Source organism: Marmota monax, unplaced genomic scaffold (genome assembly GCF_021218885.2).
Source record: "Marmota monax isolate L192 unplaced genomic scaffold, Marmota_monax_Labrador192_F-V1.1 WCK01_AAM20220418_F8-fsc00061, whole genome shotgun sequence".
In the NCBI taxonomy this organism is placed as follows: Eukaryota; Metazoa; Chordata; class Mammalia; order Rodentia; family Sciuridae; genus Marmota; species Marmota monax.
Genome location: NW_026695230.1, coordinates 6,954,607 through 6,975,789, shown reverse-complemented (window position 1 = coordinate 6,975,789; position 21,183 = coordinate 6,954,607). Strand labels below are relative to the sequence as shown.

Sequence of the window (21,183 nt, the reverse complement as noted above, 5' to 3'; positions counted from 1 at the left end):
AAGTAGGATAACACAAGTAGCCTGGTAGTAATGACAAAATTTAAGTTGGCAACACCATCCCTAAACCCCAGAGGAAGGTAAAAGGTCTATAGCCGAGAAGAAAGACCAGTCCTGAAACCCATCTGCGTGCAATGGTAACAAGACCTGCAGAGTGCAAGGGCTATTCAGCACTGGGAGAGAATAAGGAAGAGGACATGCCAATCCCAGTGCAATGTGAAACTAACTTGGGGTGCAATGGCCATGCCCAGAAATCACTGTTTAAGATGTGCAAGCCAGATTTGTGGAGAAATGCCATTTTCTAAGGCCGCAAGAGCCTGTACAATCATAGCCTTCTCTTGCGCATGGCGAGTTTTAAGGCGACAGAGAAGCCACAAACAAAGCACAACACCGAAGCAACACATTGCCCCAAAAATGCCCACTCCCACCCATTCCTTAAAAAAGGAAAAGGCAGAGGATAGCCAACTGGTGAATTGACCCAAAGTCACTGGTTCGACACGGGTGCTATTCAGAACAGCAATATGAGTTAGTTGAGACTGGATCAAGTTTTCTGCTTCCATGGACCAGGTTCCGGATAGATACTCTCCGATGATGCGGGAGGCATTTCTGGAATCATTAAATCTGACAGAGGTTATACATAAATGTGCACGTTGATCAACACAACCTAAATGTACTAGAACAGACAACTCCTCAACTTGAGCTTGAAGCAGATCTATCCTTTGATTAGCAGCCAAAATCCCAGATAAAATGTGTTGATTAATTTTACTTTGAGATTCAAGTATGGTGGATGTTTGTTGAATAACCTGATTAATAGTGGCAGCAGTTTGTACTTGGCTGGCCATGGCTACTCCAGCTGTAACTGCTGCAGCAGCAGATACCGCCACAGCTGTCACCATAGCTGCCGTAATTCCAAAATCTCTACGGGCTCATTTTTGGATGTTCCCTTCTTGTTAGGACATTCTCGTTTAAAATGTCCTCCTTGACCGCACCCAAAACACTTTCCGACAACAGGGCTGGATTTATGTGATAATTGAAGGACAGCAGCAGCAAGGCCTGCATTAGTTAACGGCCCACCTATTTCTCTACAGACTTTCATCCAGGCCTCTATGCCTTTGTTTTTATAAGGAGTAATAGCTGCTTTACATTCTTTAGTACATTGTTCAAAGACAAGTTGTTTAATCAAGGGCATTGCTCTATCAGGGTCACCAAAGATTTTTCCTGCGGCGTCCACCATCCTGGCAACAAAGTCTGAGAAAGGTTCTGTGGGGCCTTGTATAATTTTTGTCAAATTGCCAGACACTTCTCCTCTGTTTGGGAGTGATTTCCATGCACGGATGCAAATGTTATTAATCTGTTCATATACCTCAGGGGGGTATCCTGTTTGTTGATTAGCAAACCTGCCTTGTCCCAAAAGCATATCCTTATCCCAGGCAGGGCGTCCCGCTGCATGATTTTGGGCAGCTTGCTCTACTGCACCCTCTAGCATAAATGCTCTCCAATCCAAGTATTTCCCTGGGGAAACACAAGCGCGGACTAGACTAGCCCAATCTGAAGGAGTCATGCAAAATCTAGTAAGTCCCTCCACCTGAGTAAGGGTGAAAGCGGCATCTATGCCATAAGTGCGGACAGATTCTGCCAAGGTTTTAATTATCTTAAAGTCTAAAGGCTCATGATATCTTCCCCTGTTATTGTCCTGAAATACAGGGTATGCAAGTCCCATATCTGTATTAACTGTCCTCCAAACTTGTGCATGAAAAGATCTCCCGGAACCTTGGCTCCCCCCCACATACGGAGGTGGGGCAATCGGCACCATATCTTCTAGATATTCTACCTCCTCCTCCTCAGAGTTTTGTTGACCGATGTTAACTCCCTTCCCCTTCTTACAGTAGGCCTGCGTGCCCTGTGTCTCCTTTTTCTTCTTTTTCATTTTTATCTTATGTAGTTGTTGTAACAATATATCAAGGTCCTCAGAACTCTCTGAGTCGCTTGTGTTCTCAGGCGTTTTTAATTCGGTCAAGTCTGGGTAGAGCCTTCTCCTATTTTTATCTTCAGGCTCTTTTGCCTTCTCACTACTGTTACTTTTAATACTCTCTGCCACTTCACTACATGATCCTTCAGATTTTTCCTCATGCAGTTGCTCAAGAATAGCTTGACCCTCACTCACAGCTACCTGGCATTTACCATCTGTTATACATCCTCTAACTAACTTCCAAAGTGGTATAACACCACCCTCTAAGGTGCCTTGCTCACGAGCGAAATCTAGATCTTTCCCTAATTTGTCCCAGCTAGGAATCGTAAGACTCCCTGAAAAAGCAAACCAAGGAGCCGCTATATCAGCTTCTCTTAAAAACATCTGCAAAGTACTCTGCTTTATCTTAAGTCCTTTTGAATGTAACAACCCATCTAGGGCCAACAAAATTGGGCTTGAAGAGGTAGCGCCCATAATGTTTTTAGAGCTATAAAGAAAGTGAAAGTACAAAAGTCCCCGCTCTCTTCCTTTTACAGGGGAGCGTCCCTTTTTCCCGCTGTCTCTCTATTTACAGAGAGAGCGCCCCGCTATTTGCTTGCGGATTCCCACTTTACCTGGGAACTTACCGGTGCACCACCCTGACTGCTGAAAGTTCTGGATCCTGGGTTCGAGGAATATAATTCCCCGTCCGGGCCACCAATTGTCGCGACCCCTCGCCAGCAAGGGAAAACACGACACAGGATTCTTCTTTCAGCAGTTTATTCAGGCCTTGTTTCATGTATCATCTTCTAGCGACCCCCCCGCCGAGCGCCCAAGCACAGCCTAATAAAGCCTCCCGCATACCAATCCCAAGCTGCCACGTGGATCTCTCTCATAGGGTGGTAAGGGATTGCGTGCCAACTCTCCAAAAAAGGAGTTGTTTATCACAGGCCACAGTGGAAGCCGGCGCCATCTTCTAATGGCGGCCACTGTCTATAAGAATGGCTCACCACAATAGAGGATTATCCACTACTATAGCCAACATGAGAGTATTAGGAGGCTTTAGTTAGTTGATACCTGTCTCATCAGCACAGTTAGGACAGATGAGGCTGAGAGAATACTGTAGAAGCAGGGATTCAGTCTCATCCCTGCCTTTTGAGACTATGGATTTTCTCTTTCTCTGCATGGCCTTACCCTCCTTTTTCCTAACTTGACTTCGACTTCACAGAAAACAAAAATTTCTACTCCCCTCCTTTTGAACATGCAAACAGAAGCCAGTTGCCAAAATCATATGGTCCTGGGTCGTGTTATAGTCTTACAAAGGCAGTCCAAATAAGATTTTACTTCAATCTGAATTGAACTTACAATAAGATTGGACAATATTTTTCTAAATTATGTTCATTAATTTTAATTAAATAACTTATTAATAAGTTATATGCTTATTATATGCTCATGGCAACTTTGAATTAAAGTTAATAAATATAAATCTGCTTCAAATTAGCCTTTTTTGAGAATTTTAGATTGTTTTGGAAGGGTACTTATTTGTTAGGTTGGATTAGATAATCTAGACACATGTAATTCTCATTATAGATACTACTTGTGATATGCTGAATGTCCCACTGTCAGCCCCTTTAACTTTACTCTGTCCTAGGTTACCTTATAAACAGAATATAATGAGCGACCTGCTTGACACAGATCAGTGAGACTTCCAGCCAGTGTTAAAAACTAATAAAGCTTAGAAAACTCAAATTGTTTTTATTGTTTTCACTTTTGTTTTTAAGATAAAAGTCATTTTTAACACTTTTTTTTTCTTTTTTTGGTAGTGCTGGTGATTAAATCCAGAGCTTTGTGCATGCTAGGCAAGCACTCTACCAACTAAACTACATTCCCAGCCCAAAATAAAGGTCATTATGACAGAAATTTTAGCATTTTCACCCTTTACCTAATGGATCACTGCATATATTACCTTGAATACTTGTCTCACTTTGGAGACCATTGACTTCAAATAGAACAGGCTTTGATTTTATATAGTCATTTCTAGGTTTTACTTTGATCTTAATTGAATTTAGAAAATACACCATGATCTCTGATATAAGGGGGGGATGACTCAAAGTGGGATAGGGAGGGAGAGCATGGGAGAAAGATTATTTCTAGATAGGGAAGAGGGGTGGGTGGGAAAGGGAGGGGGAAGGGGATTAGCAAGGATGGTGGAATGTGATGGTCATCATTATACAAAATACATGTATGAAGATTTGAATTTGGGGTCAACATATCTTATATACAAACAGATATGAAAAAATTGTGATATATATATATATATATATATATATATATATATATATATATATATGAAGAATTGTAATGCAAAAAAAAAAGAAAATGTATAATGGCATAATTTGGCGTGAAGATACTTTATATACAGTTACGAAAAATCGTGCTGTATGTGGGTAATAATGAGTGTAATGCATTCCACTATCGTTATGTATTTAAAAATAAATAGAATTTTAAAAAGAAGATGTATAAAATATTCATGTTAAAATTCAAAAAATAAAAAAAAGAAAGAAAGAAAATACACCATGAACAGAAAATATAGACTGTTCCATACTTTCTTTGGGGGGGATGTATTGGGGATTGAACTCAGGGGCGCTTGACCACTGGGCCACATCCCCACCCCTATTTTGTATTTTATTTAGAGACAGGATCTCAATGAGTTGCTTAATTCCTTGCTTTTGCTTGAAGTTGGCTTTGAAATCACAATTCTCCTACCTCAGCCTCCCTAGCTGCTGGGATTACAGGCATGCTCCACAGGGCCCATACTTTCTTATCACCCATTTTTGGCATTTAAATTATAGATTGCCTTCTATTTTTAACTTTATATTTTCCCCCATTGGACCTGAGCTCCTAAAGGATAAACATTGTCTTCTGTGCTCCTAGCACAATGCTTTGAACATCATTAATACACAATAATTAATTGCTCTTAATTATAAATTATCTGTACATTGAAACATGTAGTCCTCCTCAACTTTATGCATGAGAAATGAAACATATCTTTAACACCTCAAGGGATTATAGAATCAACATATTTGTACCTATGAAAGGAGTCAGTTTTCTATGATTTCAATCTGTACATAAAAAAGGGTTAATCTTCCTGACTACAAATAGAAACAGATATTCACGATCTACTAGGAAAACAAGTAAACTATGAAAAGACAGTCCAAATATGAAGAGCCAGATACATAACAACAAAACAAAGCACTCAAATAGCAACTAGAAGTGTGCACATGAAAAACAGGATGCCATTTTTTAGCCATCAGATTGACAAGATTGTAAAATGATTGATGATTGGGAAGGTTTGTAGGGAAAAGACCATTTAACATGTCTTACTATTAGTGATATAGATTGGGGAGGGCATTTGGTCAATATCTAGTTTAAATGCATTTTTTTTTTAACTTAGTAGTCCAATTTTGGGGAGTCAGTCCTGCAGAAGCAAAATATGCTGGGTGTAAATTGTAGGATTATTTGTGGAACTGAAATCAAATTGCATCTCTTACTAGGAAAATGGTTGAATAAATTATGCTAGATATGTACAATGTAATAATTTAACTATTACCCACCAGCAAGGCTGTACATGATGTACTGTGAGAACAGTAAGTTGAAGAATAATGTGTATCCTATCCTTTTCAAAATAAATATAAAAAGGAAATTATTTAAAAATGTGCAAATGCAATGTAATGTCAGGTGTGCATGTGTGTGGGAGTTATATCTACATACAGTCCACAATTCATCTGTGAAAGAGCAAATATAAAGATATAAAGAAAATGGGGAAGTATACATCAGATTTAATAATGCTTATCTCTGGTGGCATAGCATCAGAAGGGAAAGAGTTCAGGTTATTGACCCTTTATTCACTTTTATATTACTAGAGTCTAAAATTAATATATATCATTTCATAATTTTAGAATTCCAATAAAACAATTAAGTTTAATATAAAAAGAACTGATTTTTCTATCCTTGGCTATTTTTGTTCCTTTCTTACTCACTACACTAGAAATGCTGACTATAATTCAACCTTAAACCCTTTCCTTCTTCCATTTGAATATGATTATAATAATTGTGATATGAAAAGAACCCCAAAGAAATGTTCTTAAATACCTTTAAATTAGCTACATGTTTATTTTTAGCTGTGTGTTTGATTATTTATCAGATAAATCAGAATTTACCTATTCAAGAGAGCATTGTAGTTCTGCTTCTGGGTAAGATGGAGTAAGCACACTCCACCCTGTCTCACTTACTGAAAGCTTCTATGAAGCCTGGACAGAATGCAGAGAGATGCTCTTTAAGGATTCTGAAAAGTAAATAGTAGCATTTAGATTGAAGAGGAAGATCAGAATTCAAAAACCACAGAACTAATTCACCTTTTTCTCTTGTTTGCCCCTAGTAGTATAGACTTGAGCCCTTGAAGTGAGCATCAGTGCAGACAGAACTCCATGAAAAGTCATCTAACTCTGCTTAAGGAGCAGAAAAGTGTCCAGGCAGTACAGGCACTGGAAACTCTGGGGGAGAACTTTCCTGGCTGAATAGAGGAATTGAGATCCCAAGGAAAGTAGTTCTTAGAAGTGACACCAGAAGCACAATTGAACAAATTGGTACATTGAATTTCATCAACATTTAAAACTTCTCTGTGAAAGATTTTTTTTTTTTAACAGAAACTTTTTTTTAAACTTTATTCTGTTTATTTATTTTTATGTGGTGCTGAGGATTGAACCTACTGCATCACACATGCTATGCAAGCACTCTACCACTGAGCCACAACCCCAGCTCAAAGAGACTGTTTTTAAAAAAAGGGAAAACTATAGACTAGGGGGAAGTATTTGCAGGTCACATATCTTGCAAAAGACTTATATCTAGAATGTAAAACATAAGGAACTCAGAACCCAATTGTAAGAAATCAAATAACTTTGTTTGAAAATGGGCAAAGACAGGCTGGGGTTGTGACTCAGTAGTTGGCCACATTTGTAAATAGTACTCTTAGTTGTATATCCTATGTGGTTTTCTATTTACTCATACTTTTTAGTTTCTGAGAAAAGGTTGAAATCCCCAAATATGATCGTCAATCTTTCTGTTTATCTTTTTAGTTCCATCAGTGTTTGCTTCATGAATTTTAAAGTTCCTTTGAGTGTACATACACTTAATGTTATGTCTTCTTAATGAATCAAGTGCTTTAATATTATGAAATGTCCTTTAACTCAGGCAATATTTCTTGTTGTGGTATGGACTTTCTTAATATAGCTACTGTGTTCTTTATGCTTGTATTTTTGCAGGGCTTAGGTTAGTATGTTTCCATAGCCTATGTTTTTCTATTCTTACCAATCATGTATATTTTTATATTTAAATTGAGTTTCTCTAGACAGCATATAACTGGAGTTTTACAACTGTTTGCATTTCACATATTTGTCTGTGTGGTTAATATTGAGATCATCACTTTGTAATTTTTGCTGGTTTTCTTCTCTGTACTTTGTTCATTGGTTTTTACTTTTTAAATTAATCAAATATTTTATCTTTACAACCTGCTTATAATACTTCTTTATTTGAAAGTTGCTTTAATTTATCATAGTCTATTTTCAAATACTATTATAGCATCTTTAACAACAATGTGCCTCCATATTCCTATCAGGCATTTTAAAAATGAGAAAATATCAGTTTACATACAAAATATATCTTCACATAGTTCTGGAATACTATCCCTTTGTTTCAATCCTGATTTCCATCTGGTATTTTCCTTTAATCAAAAGAACTTCCTTCATCATTTCTTGTGGAATAGTATCTGCTGACATTTTTCTCACCTTTTGTTCGTCTGAAAAAGTTATTTTACCTCCATCTTAAAAGGTTTTTTTTGTTGTTGTTGTTGTTGTTGTTTTTTTTTTTTTTGGTTTGTTTGTTTGTTTGTGTTGATTTTCAGTACATGGCCTTGCACATGTCAGGCAATGCTCTACCACTGAGCTACATCCCAGCCCTTTTATTTTGAGACAGGGTCTCTTTAAGTTGCACATACCAGCCTTGAATTTTTGATCCTCTTGCCTCAGCGTGCTAAGTAACTGAGATACAAGTGTGTGTCACCATGCCTCGCTTCAAAGAATATTTTGGTTAAATTTTCTAGGTTTACATTTTTCCCCCCAGCTCTTTAGTTGTGCCATTTTCTTCTGGCTTCGTCGTTTCTAATGAGAAATCTGAGTTCATTTTTTTATTTCTTTGAATATAATATAACTTTTTTCTTCAGATCACTTTTAAGATTATCCCTTATCATTGGTTTTTAGTGATTTGGTTTTAATATGCTTTGGTATAGGATTTTTGGGCTACCCTGTCTTTTTCTTTCTATGCTTCATTTTGGATACTTTTTATCACAATGTTTTCAAATTTTAGTCATCTTTTGTACAATCTGCTAATATTATCTGGTATAATTTTAATTTCAGAAGTTGTTTTATATCTTAGATGTTCCAACCAGATCTTTTCTTATATCTTAATTTTCTCTCTTCATTTGCTATTCTCCCTTAAATATTTGTGCATAGTTATAATAGCTGTTTAATGTTCTTCTTTTTTTTCTTCACTAATTCTGTCATGGTTATAATTTCAAGGTCTGATTCTTCTGGTTATGAATCCCTGTTTGTTTCCCGGCATGTTTAATGAGTTTTGACTGGATGATGGACATTGTGAATATATGTTGTTGAATCTTGGGCTTTGTTACCTTTCTTTAAAGAGCATTATATTACTGCTGCTCCTGCTCCTCAGTTTGAGTTCTTGGAAGCTTAATCTTAAGTCTTACTAGAATACTCCTAGGATAACCTTACTTCAAGTACAGTTCAAACCTACTAGTAAGGTATAGTCCTCTGAGGCCTCCATAGAATAACCCAGATCATTAAAGCCTTTCCATTTTTGGCTGGTCAGAGTTGTACCATCTTCCTGCCATGTATACATTCTGATAGTTCTTTTAACTTACAAATCCCCAATTTTTTGCCTCACTTTGTAGATTTTTTACTCTGTATATTACTGTCATATTTTTAATACATTTTTTAGTTGGAGGTGACACAATACCTTTATTTATTTCTATTTATTTATTTTATGTGGTGCTGAGGCAAGGCACTCCACCACTGAGCCACAACCCCAGCCCTACTGTCATATTTTTGAAGCCCATTTTTTTCCACTTAGCTCATTTCCCTTGAAATCACTTCTATACTTTCGAATTTCTAATTTCTGTCTCAATTTAATGAGGCTGCTGAGCTCTAAAAGCGTTTTCCTTGGAGTGCCCACAGTTCTGAAATTGCTAGGACAATCAATGGTAAAGCTCACCTTGTTTTTTTTCTTTTTCCTTAGGGGATCAAAGTCCTACTTTTCCTATTATCCAAAGTCTGAACAGTTTATTTCATATATTTTTCTAAGTTTTCTAGGTTGTTTTTTTTTTTTTTTTTCCTCCCCAGCAAGCAGCAAAAGGTTCAATTTGCTATTCTGGCTATACAGATTAGAACTAGTACAGTGTGTCTGTATTTATCAGATTGGCAAAAATTACCACATTTGATGACACCAAGTGTTGGTAAGGATTAGAGTCACAAAAATTCCCATATCCTGGACTCTTTGAGAATTGTATATGTGTGTGTGTGTATATATATATACACTCATATATTGTACTTATACACACATATGTATTTATATATAACTTATATGTGTGTTTTTATATATTTAAATTATATATGTATAAATATATATCCAGAGATACATACAAGATGGCTCATAGCAGTATTGTTTATAATAACAAAAAATTGAGAATAATCCAGGTATCTAGCTATTTTTATCTATTAAAATACAAATTAATTGATTATGGTATGCTAACATTTTTGGAACATTATACAGTGATGAAAATGAACTAATTGTAGCTTTTCACAACAACATGGATGAAGTTTGTAAGTCTAATATTAAGTAAAATATTATAAAGAAAACATATATGATACCATTATATAAAAATTAAAACCATACTTTCTAGGGTTGCATATTTAAAGGATAAAACTATAAAGAAAAACAAAATAAAAAGTAGTTCCTTTAGTGTAAGAATTTGAGCATAGCACATGTTGGGGGCAGTCTTCCAGGTGCTAGCACCATTTTTCTTGAACCTTAGTGATAATTTCATAGGGTTCATTTTATATTTATTCTTTATGCTGTAGGAAAGAAGAATTCCATTTGTATACATATATGTTTCATGTTCTCTTTTATATTGATATATCAATATTTTAAGTTTAAAAACATAGTGAGGTGTTTTTTGTTTGTTTGTTTGTTTTTGTTTTGGTTTTTTTCCCTCTGAGGACAGTTTCCTTAAGGAAAGTCTGAAAGCATGTCTAGGCAGTGTCATTGAATAGCTAATAATTTCCCCAGGAAACTGTTTTGAAGATATCAATTTTGTTGTTTTATTTTGTTTTGTTCTTTGAATTGGCTTTTAATATTTTAGACCAGGTACCTGTTAATTTGCTTAATAATAATTCAAGAAAGTTGTGCCGTACCTCAAATTGTCATTTCTTTAGAAAAAGCAATATATTTATTGACGTTGAATAACTTAAATCTGTTCCTTTTGGGAATTTCCATATTTTGTTAAATTAATTAGATTGATTGCAATCAATAAATGATATGAAGTACCATGATGGAGTCACACTTTATAGTCTGAATTGTAAATGATAAGTACGTTTGATATATTTGTACTTTTAGAAAACCTTAAATATCTCTTCATCTGGAAGTATCCCTCTCTCAAGTAAAACTAGGTCTGTTTCAGGGGGTGAAAGTGATTCAGTGAGCCTCATTTGTGATAATAATTTTCACCTCTCCTGTCTGCTTGTCCCCCCCAAATAGTTTAACAGAATTGTTGACTAATGTAAAAATTGCTGATCTAAATTGATTGTTTGCCCCAGAGGTAATAATGAACTCTAAAGGTAATGGTAATAAAAAGGAATAACAAGACATTAACAATCTACAGAATAATTGTTCTTAAATTAGGATTTTGTGGGCTTTTTAAAGTAATATTGGAGCTTTTTTGGGTTTCTGCTAAGATCTAAGTTCAGTTTTTGATACACTCAAGCTTTTTGATAAATAAGGTTGCTGTTTGCTCCTGCTTCTAATATGTTATCTGAATGTAACATTTGCTGATTTACTTGATGGGACTATCTTTTAACAATGACCCTTTTTACCCTCACACAACTCTAGTCACTTCTATGTTAGATATCTATTGAAGCATAATAAATTACTACATTTTAGTGATTTAAGTAAACATCTATTTATTATTTTTTAGTTTCTATTTGTCAGAATATTTGGGTCCTGTGCTCATGGTCTCACAAAGCCACAGTCAAGGCTGTGTCCCATTTTGGAGTTCAGGATCCTCATCCAAGGTCATGTGGGTTATTGGCAGAATTCAGCTCTTTATAGATGTATGATCAAGGTCTCTTATTTTCTTGCTGGCTGTCAGCTAGGAACATCTTCGTTCCTATAGGCTACCTGTAGTTCCTTGCCATGCAACCCTCTCAGGTTCCCTCATATCACAGCAGTGTACTTTTCTAAAACCAACAGAAGAATTTTCTAAGACAGTCTTAGATAACACTGTGGGATTAATTGTCCCATCATCTTTGCCATATTTCATTGGCTAGAAACAAGTCACACGTTATACACGGGAAGGGATAATGCAGGAGCTTGATTCTTTGGTGAGTATCGTTACGAGTTTGTCTACTGCAACCTCCCAAAGTAGGGGCCTGCCAACATTCTTATGATGACATTAGCCATGATCCTTTACTCACAAGTAACAGGCCCATTTGTTCATTTTCATCTGACTTTTGTTTTATGAGAAAATATGTCATTTAGATTTTTCTAATATAAGTATCTTTTTTAGTGAGCGAAATTAAGATAAATATTCCCTAGGATACATCTATGATTCAAAAAATTTCGAATTTATTATTATAGATATTGTTGATAGCAAATCCTTCATTATGTAATTGAATATGACATTAATTCTTTTATATGCTTTGTCAAATTGTTCTTACTCTTCAGTGCAGGAATCACAGCCATGGTCCCCACCCTCCAGGATTTGGTCGACATGGAATCTCTGCTCATGAAAACAAAGACCTTGCCAAAGCAAGAGATGTTCTTCCTCTTATAGAGGACTCTAGTAACTGTGACATTGTCAAAGCTACTCAGTAAGTCTTCCAAGTCCTTTCTTTTATTCGTATATTGTGTTGAATTATAATAATGTATGTGCACTTTATGGGTTTACCTTCTTCACTTCCTACTGGGTAGGTCACTGGTACCAGCACGAAGATAAATGTATGTCATAAGCTTCAGGACCCATAGTACCTTAGCTGTTTATGTACCAGGCTCTCCCCCTTAGGTCACTAGCAGAATATATCTTCTTTGTCTTTGTAGCCCCAGGGCTTTTGCATGGTTCTGTCTCCTGTTACATGACTAATAAATGTTTGTTGAATGAATGATTTAGAATGACACTAAAACTGAAGTGAATATAAATTTAAAATGTACTATAGCCTAAATATAGATGTGATGGAAAATATCAGCTCACATACTTATATATATTTTTAACTTTTTAATATTTATATATTTTCCCTTTCCCTCTCACTCCTCCGCCCCATCTAGAATTCATCTATTCCTCCCATGCCCCACTCCCTATCCCACTATGAGTCAGCCTCCTTATATCAGAGAAAACATTTGGCATTTGTTTTTCTGGGATTAGCTAACTTCACTTAGCATTATCTTCTCCAAAGCCTATATTTATGTATTTTTAATCTTCATTGAATATAGATGGGATGGAAAATACCTCACACATATATGGTGTTTATTTCTTCAATAAACACCTATTTATGTAGCATTTACATTATGTTTGGTATTGTAATTAATCTAGAGATGAAAAAACATGGCAGGATATGCATACTTACATATAAAAACTATTATTTAATATAAAGGACTTAAACATCAATGGATTTTGGTCTGAAAGGGATCCTGGAATCAATCCTCCATGGATCCAGAGAGCAACTGTATTGTATTTCTGTGTTGTCATAAAAATGGTTTGAATAAAAAAAAGACATGGTAAAAAAAAGAAATTTTGGTATTTGTTGATAATTTTAATTATAATCAATTATGCCTTTCTTTTTCTTATTTGAGATACGGGATTTTTGAACGCTGTAAAGAGTTGGTAGAAGCAGGATATGATGTCAGGCAACCAGACAAAGAAAATGTATCACTTCTTCATTGGGCTGCTATTAACAACAGGCTGGATCTTGTAAAGTAAGACGCGAGATATGTGTGGTTTTTGTGTACTTGTAATTCTAGACCTTTTCTTCATTTGTCTTTCTTTTTAAGCCCAAGTATGAGTGTTGAGCCATCTGTAATCTTCAATTATAAATAAACACCTGAAACTTTGTTCCACACACTTCAGTTCATTATAGGGTTGAAGTGGAACTTAGAGATCATCCAATCTGGTACCCTTATGGGTCCAGAAAGGAAAGTAGAGAAAGCTAAGGAGGCTTATCAAAAAGCTAAAGGTTCCAGTGGCTGGGGAGGTTGAATCAGAAGTTTAAAGCCAGCCTCAGCAAAAGCAAGGCACTAATCAATTCAACAAGACCCTGTCTCTAAATACAGTACAAAACAGGGCTGGGGATGTTGCTCAGTGGTGGAGTGCTCTGGAATTCAATCCCTGGTACCAAAAATTAAAAGTAAAAAAAGAGAGAGAGAGAAAGCTTAGGAAGTAAAAGCGAACATTTTTGAAAACGGAAAAGTATAACATAAGGATAAAAGAAAGTTTCATCTAGTTTAGAAGACACATTGACTTATTTTATATTGTAATGTCAGGAGGAATAGATAGATAGGAAATTAAACCTTTTTAAAATTTAAATATGGGATAATTTTAGGTGAGCATGTATCAGATTATATAAAATTTATCCCCTTCATAAAGCCCTACTACCTACCCTTTGTTTTTTGTTGTTTCAACTTTACAGTTTTCTTAACACATACTCACAGGCATACTCCTGGTAAATTGTTTAGATAACATGAAGAGAGCAATTGTACTATATTTCTGTGTTGTCAGAAAGATGGTTTGAAAAAACAAAAGACATGGTAAAAGTACAAAGCACAACTTTGAAGTAATGACTTAATTGTTTTAAACCATAGAAGAAAATCACTCTCATTGCATTAGAGGTTTGTTTGCTTTATACAGTGCATCATATCTACGTTCCCCAAATAGAGTGCAAAACATATAAAATGTCTAATTTTTCTGAAAGGATTTTAAATTAATTTTTTTTACTACGTTTAGAATATTTCCACCTGGTAATTCTAATTTTGAACTGTTAAAATTGACCTAATTTTACCTTTCTCTGAGTTAAATAGAGTATATACTGTTCCCAAAACTTTTAAATGTGAACTGAAGAGTACTGTGGTAGTTTTAATCTGCAAAGAATAGTTATCATGTGTTTGGTATGTGAGTTATAAAAGAATACTAGTTTCAACAGCAATGATTACTGACGTGAAGCTGAGAATATTTCACCAGGGATTTGTATGATGCTGTCTTTTAAATTTTTGAGACTTCTGTAGATTTGAGTTCTTTAGAGAGGGTTATTATTATAATTTCTGTTTACTAATACATTTTCGCTAAGAAAAAAAATTATGTTTTCTGTCCCAATATGAATTTTAAGTTTCAAAACATATTTTCATTTGTGTCTGTTTTTAACAGGTTTTATATTTCAAAAGGTGCTGTTGTAGATCAGTTGGGTGGAGATTTAAATTCAACTCCTCTTCACTGGGCCATTCGGTGAGTTTTTTTTTTTAAATCCTGAAACTGAATAGTCATCTGTGACTGGTAGCCACCATACTGTAAATCACAGATACAGGCAATTCAAAGGATTTTCTTTTTCCCCTTTGCTTAAAAAGAAATTACAAGGAGTTTCCAGAAAGGATAATTTTGGTGTTTAATTCAGGGCTCAATTATGATTATCAAACACAAATATGAGTGTTATACTTTATTTTTTTAAAATAGAACAAACATCTTTTATATTTTAGTCACCCTGAATAAAAGCAATAGTTCAGTGAACTGCAAACAGTCATTTCAGTATTCAGTTTTATAACAGATGTCCATTTGGTTACTTATAGTTGTAATTTTATTTTAAAAAGATAAATTCCCTCTCAATATAAAGAGAGGGAATTCTCTCTTTTAGTATCAAATGTGTCAATTCAGGACAAGAAATTTTGAGTGGGTCAACTTATTAGTACATTTCTATTGACCTGTCAAAATTCCTTTTTTCTCTGGTATATTTTGGCCTTCTGAAACTGAAGGAATAAATCTGAATACTTGACAGCTTCCTCTTTTATTTTATTTCTTCTCTGCTGGGAAGTTGACAAGAACCTGAAACTAAAGTGAGTAATTGTTTTTGTAAGGCAAGGAGTTGAATCTTTTCTCCATAGACTGAGTACTAAAGAACCTGATGGTAATATTATCACAGTGTATCCACAGTCTCTGAATATTATACTTCCATATATATGGCACATGATTTTTTGCTTTTAAAACAGCAACAGTGAAGTGTAAGGGCTTTTAAAGTTTTCTTTATTAGTATTAGTCATGTAAAATTATTATTTACACATGATTGTAACTTAAGGCTTAAGTTAGATTGGGAGGCTGTCAGGTTTATCACTTGCCCTTAGAAAGGAATATCCTTATAGTTTTAAGTTTGGGGCATCCAAATAAAAGACATTTGTTCAATCTAGAGTGTTTTAAAAATCTCTTAGGAAATGTTCTTTATATCTAACCATTATATCTAAGTGATATTAGTTTCTTCCTGAATTTTTGTTGTGTCTGAAATCTTTTTCAACAGAATAAAACATAATTTTTTTTTCTTATATTTATAGACAAGGGCATTTACCCATGGTCATATTATTACTCCAGCATGGTGCAGATCCTAGTCTCATTGATGGAGAGGGATTCAGCAGCATTCACTTAGCAGTATTATTTCAGCACATGCCTATTATAGCATATCTCATCTCAAAGGGACAGGTATGTTTTGAAGTGGATCTCTTACTACAGCTATTATAATCTGAAGAGATTATTAGTCATAGTCTGTTCTCATTTTTAAAGCAGAAGTTATTAGATACACTGATATTCAAAGATTAGCCTTGGTAAGTCTAACTATTGTGTACTGAGTTTTCAGCTTCATTGGAGGGTAAAGATCATATAATAGATAATTCTGAAATTTGTAAACCTGTAATAGTTTTTCTTATGAGCCCAGTAATTTGCAGAGTTTTTCAAAAACATGGCTTTAAAGCCTATATTTTGTTTCTGGTTGAATGTGGAAATGGATCACTAAATTAACCCATCATTTGCTTTTATTATTTGAGCCCAAATGGTAGCCAATTTGATTGTATGCCTCTTATTGTTCTCTAAAGTAATTCCATGAAAAATGATTCGCCTTAAGAGACAGAGGTTAAATTATAGGTTATTGGCAATGGGGAATTTCACTGTCAGCTGTACTTGCCTAGAATGTGCCTTTCTGGAAGCAAAGTAGTTTATGTATTAGCATTCTTGCCTGAAATAGACAGGAAAACATGTTTGCACAAATGCTGTTGGAGCGATTGTGTTCCCTTTAAATAAGTACTTTCTTTCAGACTTAGCCAACTGAAGTAGAATAATTATAACCGTCTGATAACCGTCTGAGTTTCATTTTGAAAAGACATATGAGGAGGAGTCTTTACTGCTTCTCTTCCAGCTCCTTCCCAAGTTCTTTCCCCGAAAACCTCTAAGAAACTTCAGTAACTCAAATTCTTTTTTTGGTTTAGTCGGAACCATTATTGTACACCTCATACATGGACCTGTTTTACAAAAAGAAATTATTCTCATGGGGATATGATTTCTTTCTTCTCTCTTTAAAATAATAAAAAGAATTTTTCCTGTTACACTGTTTGAAACTTAAAATAAGTCAAATAATACAAGTGGCCTTAGAAGATAGGTTGTGCACTATTTCTGGGAGCATTTAAATAGAGACTGGATAACTTTGCTTAAGAAATGATAGCATGTATTCATATGTCAATTAAGATCTAAATTCGTTGACTTCCAGGGCATGTACATTTATTTATGTTTGATGATGGTTATCAACATTTTGCTTTTTTCCCTAGCTATCATATAATGCTGTACATCACATATTTAGATTTTACTTTTATTCATATCATATAATGCTCTATATCACATATTTAGATTTTACTTTTAAAAATATTTTGTAGAAATCCATGGATTTTACCCTATGGAAGTGAAGAAGAACATTATTTGATAAGACTTGAACTCTTTTTATAGAAACAATGGTAGTTTCTGAATGTATAAAGGAAGCATTTCTATCAAGAGAGAAAAGAGGCTTTTGACTATGTTTACAGTTTTGTTAATAGTTTCTTCTTTTTGAATAGAGTGTGAATTTGACAGATGTAAATGGGCAAACACCTCTCATGTTATCAGCTCACAAAGTAATTGGGTGAGTTTAATTGAATTACCTCAGTCTGATTCTTGGTTCCTACAATTTCTTTTCTGTGAAACTATGAGATGATAGTACAAGCTGATAAAGATACTTGCCTATCCTGGGGTTATGATATGGATTTTTGAGGTATTTGTAGTTAGAAATGCACTACTGAAGTACATTTTATCTTTTCTGAAAGCTTTGGTGAAAAATTTGAAAACTATTAAGAAAAAAGTTTCCTTATACAACAGTAGAGATTCCTTAGCATATGCTTGTTGACATGACTGATATTCTACAAGTTTAAATGTTTACAAGTTTAAATGTTCTCATAATTTGAAATCTAGATGATCAATTTGCTTTCCAGAGAACAGTAATTTGAAGTTCTCTGACATTATTGTTGAGTCTCTGAAAATATTAATTGTAACTGACCTATGAAAAGAGTCTATTTACATTTCACATTAGACACATTTAACTTTTTCTGTATAATTTATAAACATACATAATTAATGACTAGATTGTAGTCCAGCTTCTGGTATTTATCTGTGCAAATGCATACTATAGTTTTCACTTTTTCAGTTTGTTTATGTCCTTGAAATGAATTGCCAGTTCTGCTTTTCCTTAGGACTTCTCTTGTAGGATCTGAGTTTCTTTTAATTATGTTTCCTTTTTTTCATGGAATGATGGGATTGAGGGTGAAATTTTGTTAGAAAGCATTTTCTCTCTGTGGTGGCACACACTTTTAATCCCAACTGCTCTGGAAACTGAGGTAGGATTGCAAGTTTGAGGCTAGTCTGGGCAATTTAGCAAGAGCCTGTCTCACACTAAAAGTAAAAAAAGGCTTGGAAAGTAGCTCAGAGGTAGATTGCTGTTGGGTCAATCCTCAGTGTCAAAAAAAAAAAAAAAAAAAAAACAATAGAAAGCATTTTCTCTTTACTGAGCTCTGAAGTCAGGTATAATATCTAAAGATCTTCATTGAATAATCATAGTAGAATATAATTTTTCTTGGGAAAAAAGTATATTCTTCATACTCTAACATATTTCATATACTTCTTTATACTCATAAGTATAAAGGAAAGAAAGGCATTGATGTTTAACATGAAAATATTTTATTGAATTTTATCTTTCTAGTTTATACCTTTCTAACCTGTACAGATATTTTAGGGCACTTCAGTTTTGCATCCCTAATGTAAAAATCTGCAATATGGTGCAAAAATCTGAAAATTTTTTTTGAGCCTAAACATGTTGCCACAAGTGGAAAATTCCATATCATGAAACTTGGTTTCATGTACAAAATTATTAAAAATAGAACTTCAGGCTATGTGTATAAGGTATATATGAAATATCAATGAATTTCTTGTTTAGATGTGGGTCCCATCCTGAAAATCTCTATTATATATGTGTAAACATTCCAAAATTAAAAAAAAAAATTAGAAACATCCCAAGAATTTTGGTTAAGGGATACCCAACCTATATTTATACATGCTTTATTTAATAATTGATTAAAGGAAGAGTATAAAGTAACTTTTGGTTTATCTGCGCAGATAAAACATTTTACAGGGCTAGCATTGTAGCTCAATGGTAGAGCACTTGCCTAGCACATGTGAGGCAATGGGTTTGATCCTCAGCACTACATAAAGGAAAATAAATAAAATAAAATAAAGATATTGTGACCATTTCCAACTAAAAGAAAAATGTTTTTAATTTTACATTTAGTTCTTAAATTGGATAAATAACATAACACTTAATATTGGTTAAAGTTAAATCCACAATTTTAAAAAGTGTTAACCAATAGAGCAGCATTATGAAAGTAAAGTTTTTCTTATTCTACTATATTGATGTTTAAATTATGTGTATAGCAGATTATTATTTAAAATGTCTTTTTTTTTTAATCTCTCCTGTTAGTGTTAGAATAGAACTCTGAACAAAGCAGTTCCTCACTTGTTCAGAATACTTAATGATTCCTCAAATCATCATCCCTATTAATGCCTCTTGGTATTTTATTATTTTGAGACAGGCCAGAACCAACTGGATTTCTTTTAAAGTTTAATCCTTCTCTCAATGTTGTTGATAAAATACACCAAAACACTCCACTTCACTGGGCAGTTACAGCAGGAAATATTAATGCAGTTGATAAACTTTTGGAAGCTGGTTCTAGTCTGGATGTCCGAAATGTTAAGGTATGACCAGGTACTTATCTCCTTTCGTTTATTATATTTTCAGTTTGAGGATTAGTCATTTTAGGAAAAGATAAGCTATATGTTTATTTTCAGTTACTACGAAGATAAATATAAATAATAATAGCTAATTGCCCTTAGAGTTAATATGATTCTGATGAAAAAATCTTTAACACCCATAATATGTCAAAAATATAATAGATTTTATTTTTTTTTAAGGGACAAACTCCTCTTGATATGGCTCTGCAAAACAAAAACCAGCTCATTATTCATATGCTAAAAACAGAAGCCAAAATGCGAACTAACCAAAAGTTCCGACTTTGGAGATGGCTACAGAAAAGTGAGGTATTTTCATATGGCTCTGTTCTCTGGGATATAAGAAATTTTTTTTGTTAATTTGTTTTTGATTTTTAGGGCAATAAGGAAAACCAGAGAGTTGGCTATCTTATGGATATTCTGTGGTATTCCACATTTACTTAATGAGTGAATTAAGATGAAAATGAAGCAAAATAAGAACAACAAATTGTTGTAAAGAATTTTATAGAAGCTTTTTTTAATGAGATTGTTCCTTATTAATTTTTTTAAAGGAAAATAATAACATTCAATTCAAATTTTCAAAATGGGATATTGGATGATTCCATAGTTTGTTGTTTTCAAATATGATAACATTATCAGATAAAAATTAGTAATTATACTTTCAGAGTGACTGAGAATTAACAAATACCAGATTTCTATGTAGAGGATCATTATGAATGCTACACCTATTTTGCATTTAGGTATGTGAAAGAGGAGAGAAAGGCTACTACTCATTCTCCTTTGCTACTTTTTTCCCCTCACTTTTTATTGGTAGGATGCTCCAAGATCTTGTCCTTGAACCTCTTTTTTATCTATTCATTCTCTACTAGGCATCTGTATGTTGACAACTGCCAGGCTTATCTCTCTAATCTAGAACTTTCCAGATTTATAAGTCCAGTTATCTACTTATTCAGTTTAGTGTCTAGTAGACATCTCACAATAACATATCAAAAACTGAGCTCCCAAGATTACAACAAAAGCAGTTCTAAAAGGGAAATTTATTGCTATGGGTGCTTACATTAAAAAATCAGATCTCAGATAAATAATGTTAAGGTGTATCTCAAGGTCTTAGAGAAACAAAACAAACACAAAATCAGTAGAAGTAAAGAAATAATAAAGATCAGAGCTGAAACTAGAGGCTACAAGAATAATACAAAGATTAATGAAACAAAGAGTTCTTTGAAAAGATAAAGAGAACTGATAAACCCTTAGCCAAATTAACCAACAGAAAGAGAAGATTCAAATTAATAAAATTAGAAAGGAAAAAAGAATTATTATATCAGATACCCCTGAAATCTAGATAATCATTAAGGACTATTTTGAAGACTTATATTCCAATAAACTAGAAAATCTATATAAAATGAATATTTTTTTGGCCTTCCAAAACTGAACCAAGAGGATTAAAAAAAAACCTAAACAGATGGATAACAAACAGTGAAATTGAAACATTAATAAAAAATCCTGAAACAAGGAA

General features: G+C 34.0%; 1 protein-coding gene across 2 annotated transcripts in view; it reads left to right on the top strand.

The window, feature by feature from the left end:
* Zdhhc13 (zinc finger DHHC-type palmitoyltransferase 13) overlaps positions 1–21,183 on the top strand; it is a 50,729-nt gene that overhangs the window by 5,044 nt on the left and 24,502 nt on the right. For both annotated transcript variants that reach the window (XM_058577026.1, XM_058577027.1), the window contains exons 2-8: positions 12,017–12,162; positions 13,139–13,261; positions 14,703–14,780; positions 15,872–16,016; positions 17,414–17,478; positions 19,475–19,637; positions 19,854–19,979. In XM_058577026.1, coding sequence (XP_058433009.1) covers positions 12,017–12,162; positions 13,139–13,261; positions 14,703–14,780; positions 15,872–16,016; positions 17,414–17,478; positions 19,475–19,637; positions 19,854–19,979 — 846 coding nt within the window. The remainder of the gene's footprint in view (positions 1–12,016; positions 12,163–13,138; positions 13,262–14,702; positions 14,781–15,871; positions 16,017–17,413; positions 17,479–19,474; positions 19,638–19,853; positions 19,980–21,183) is intronic.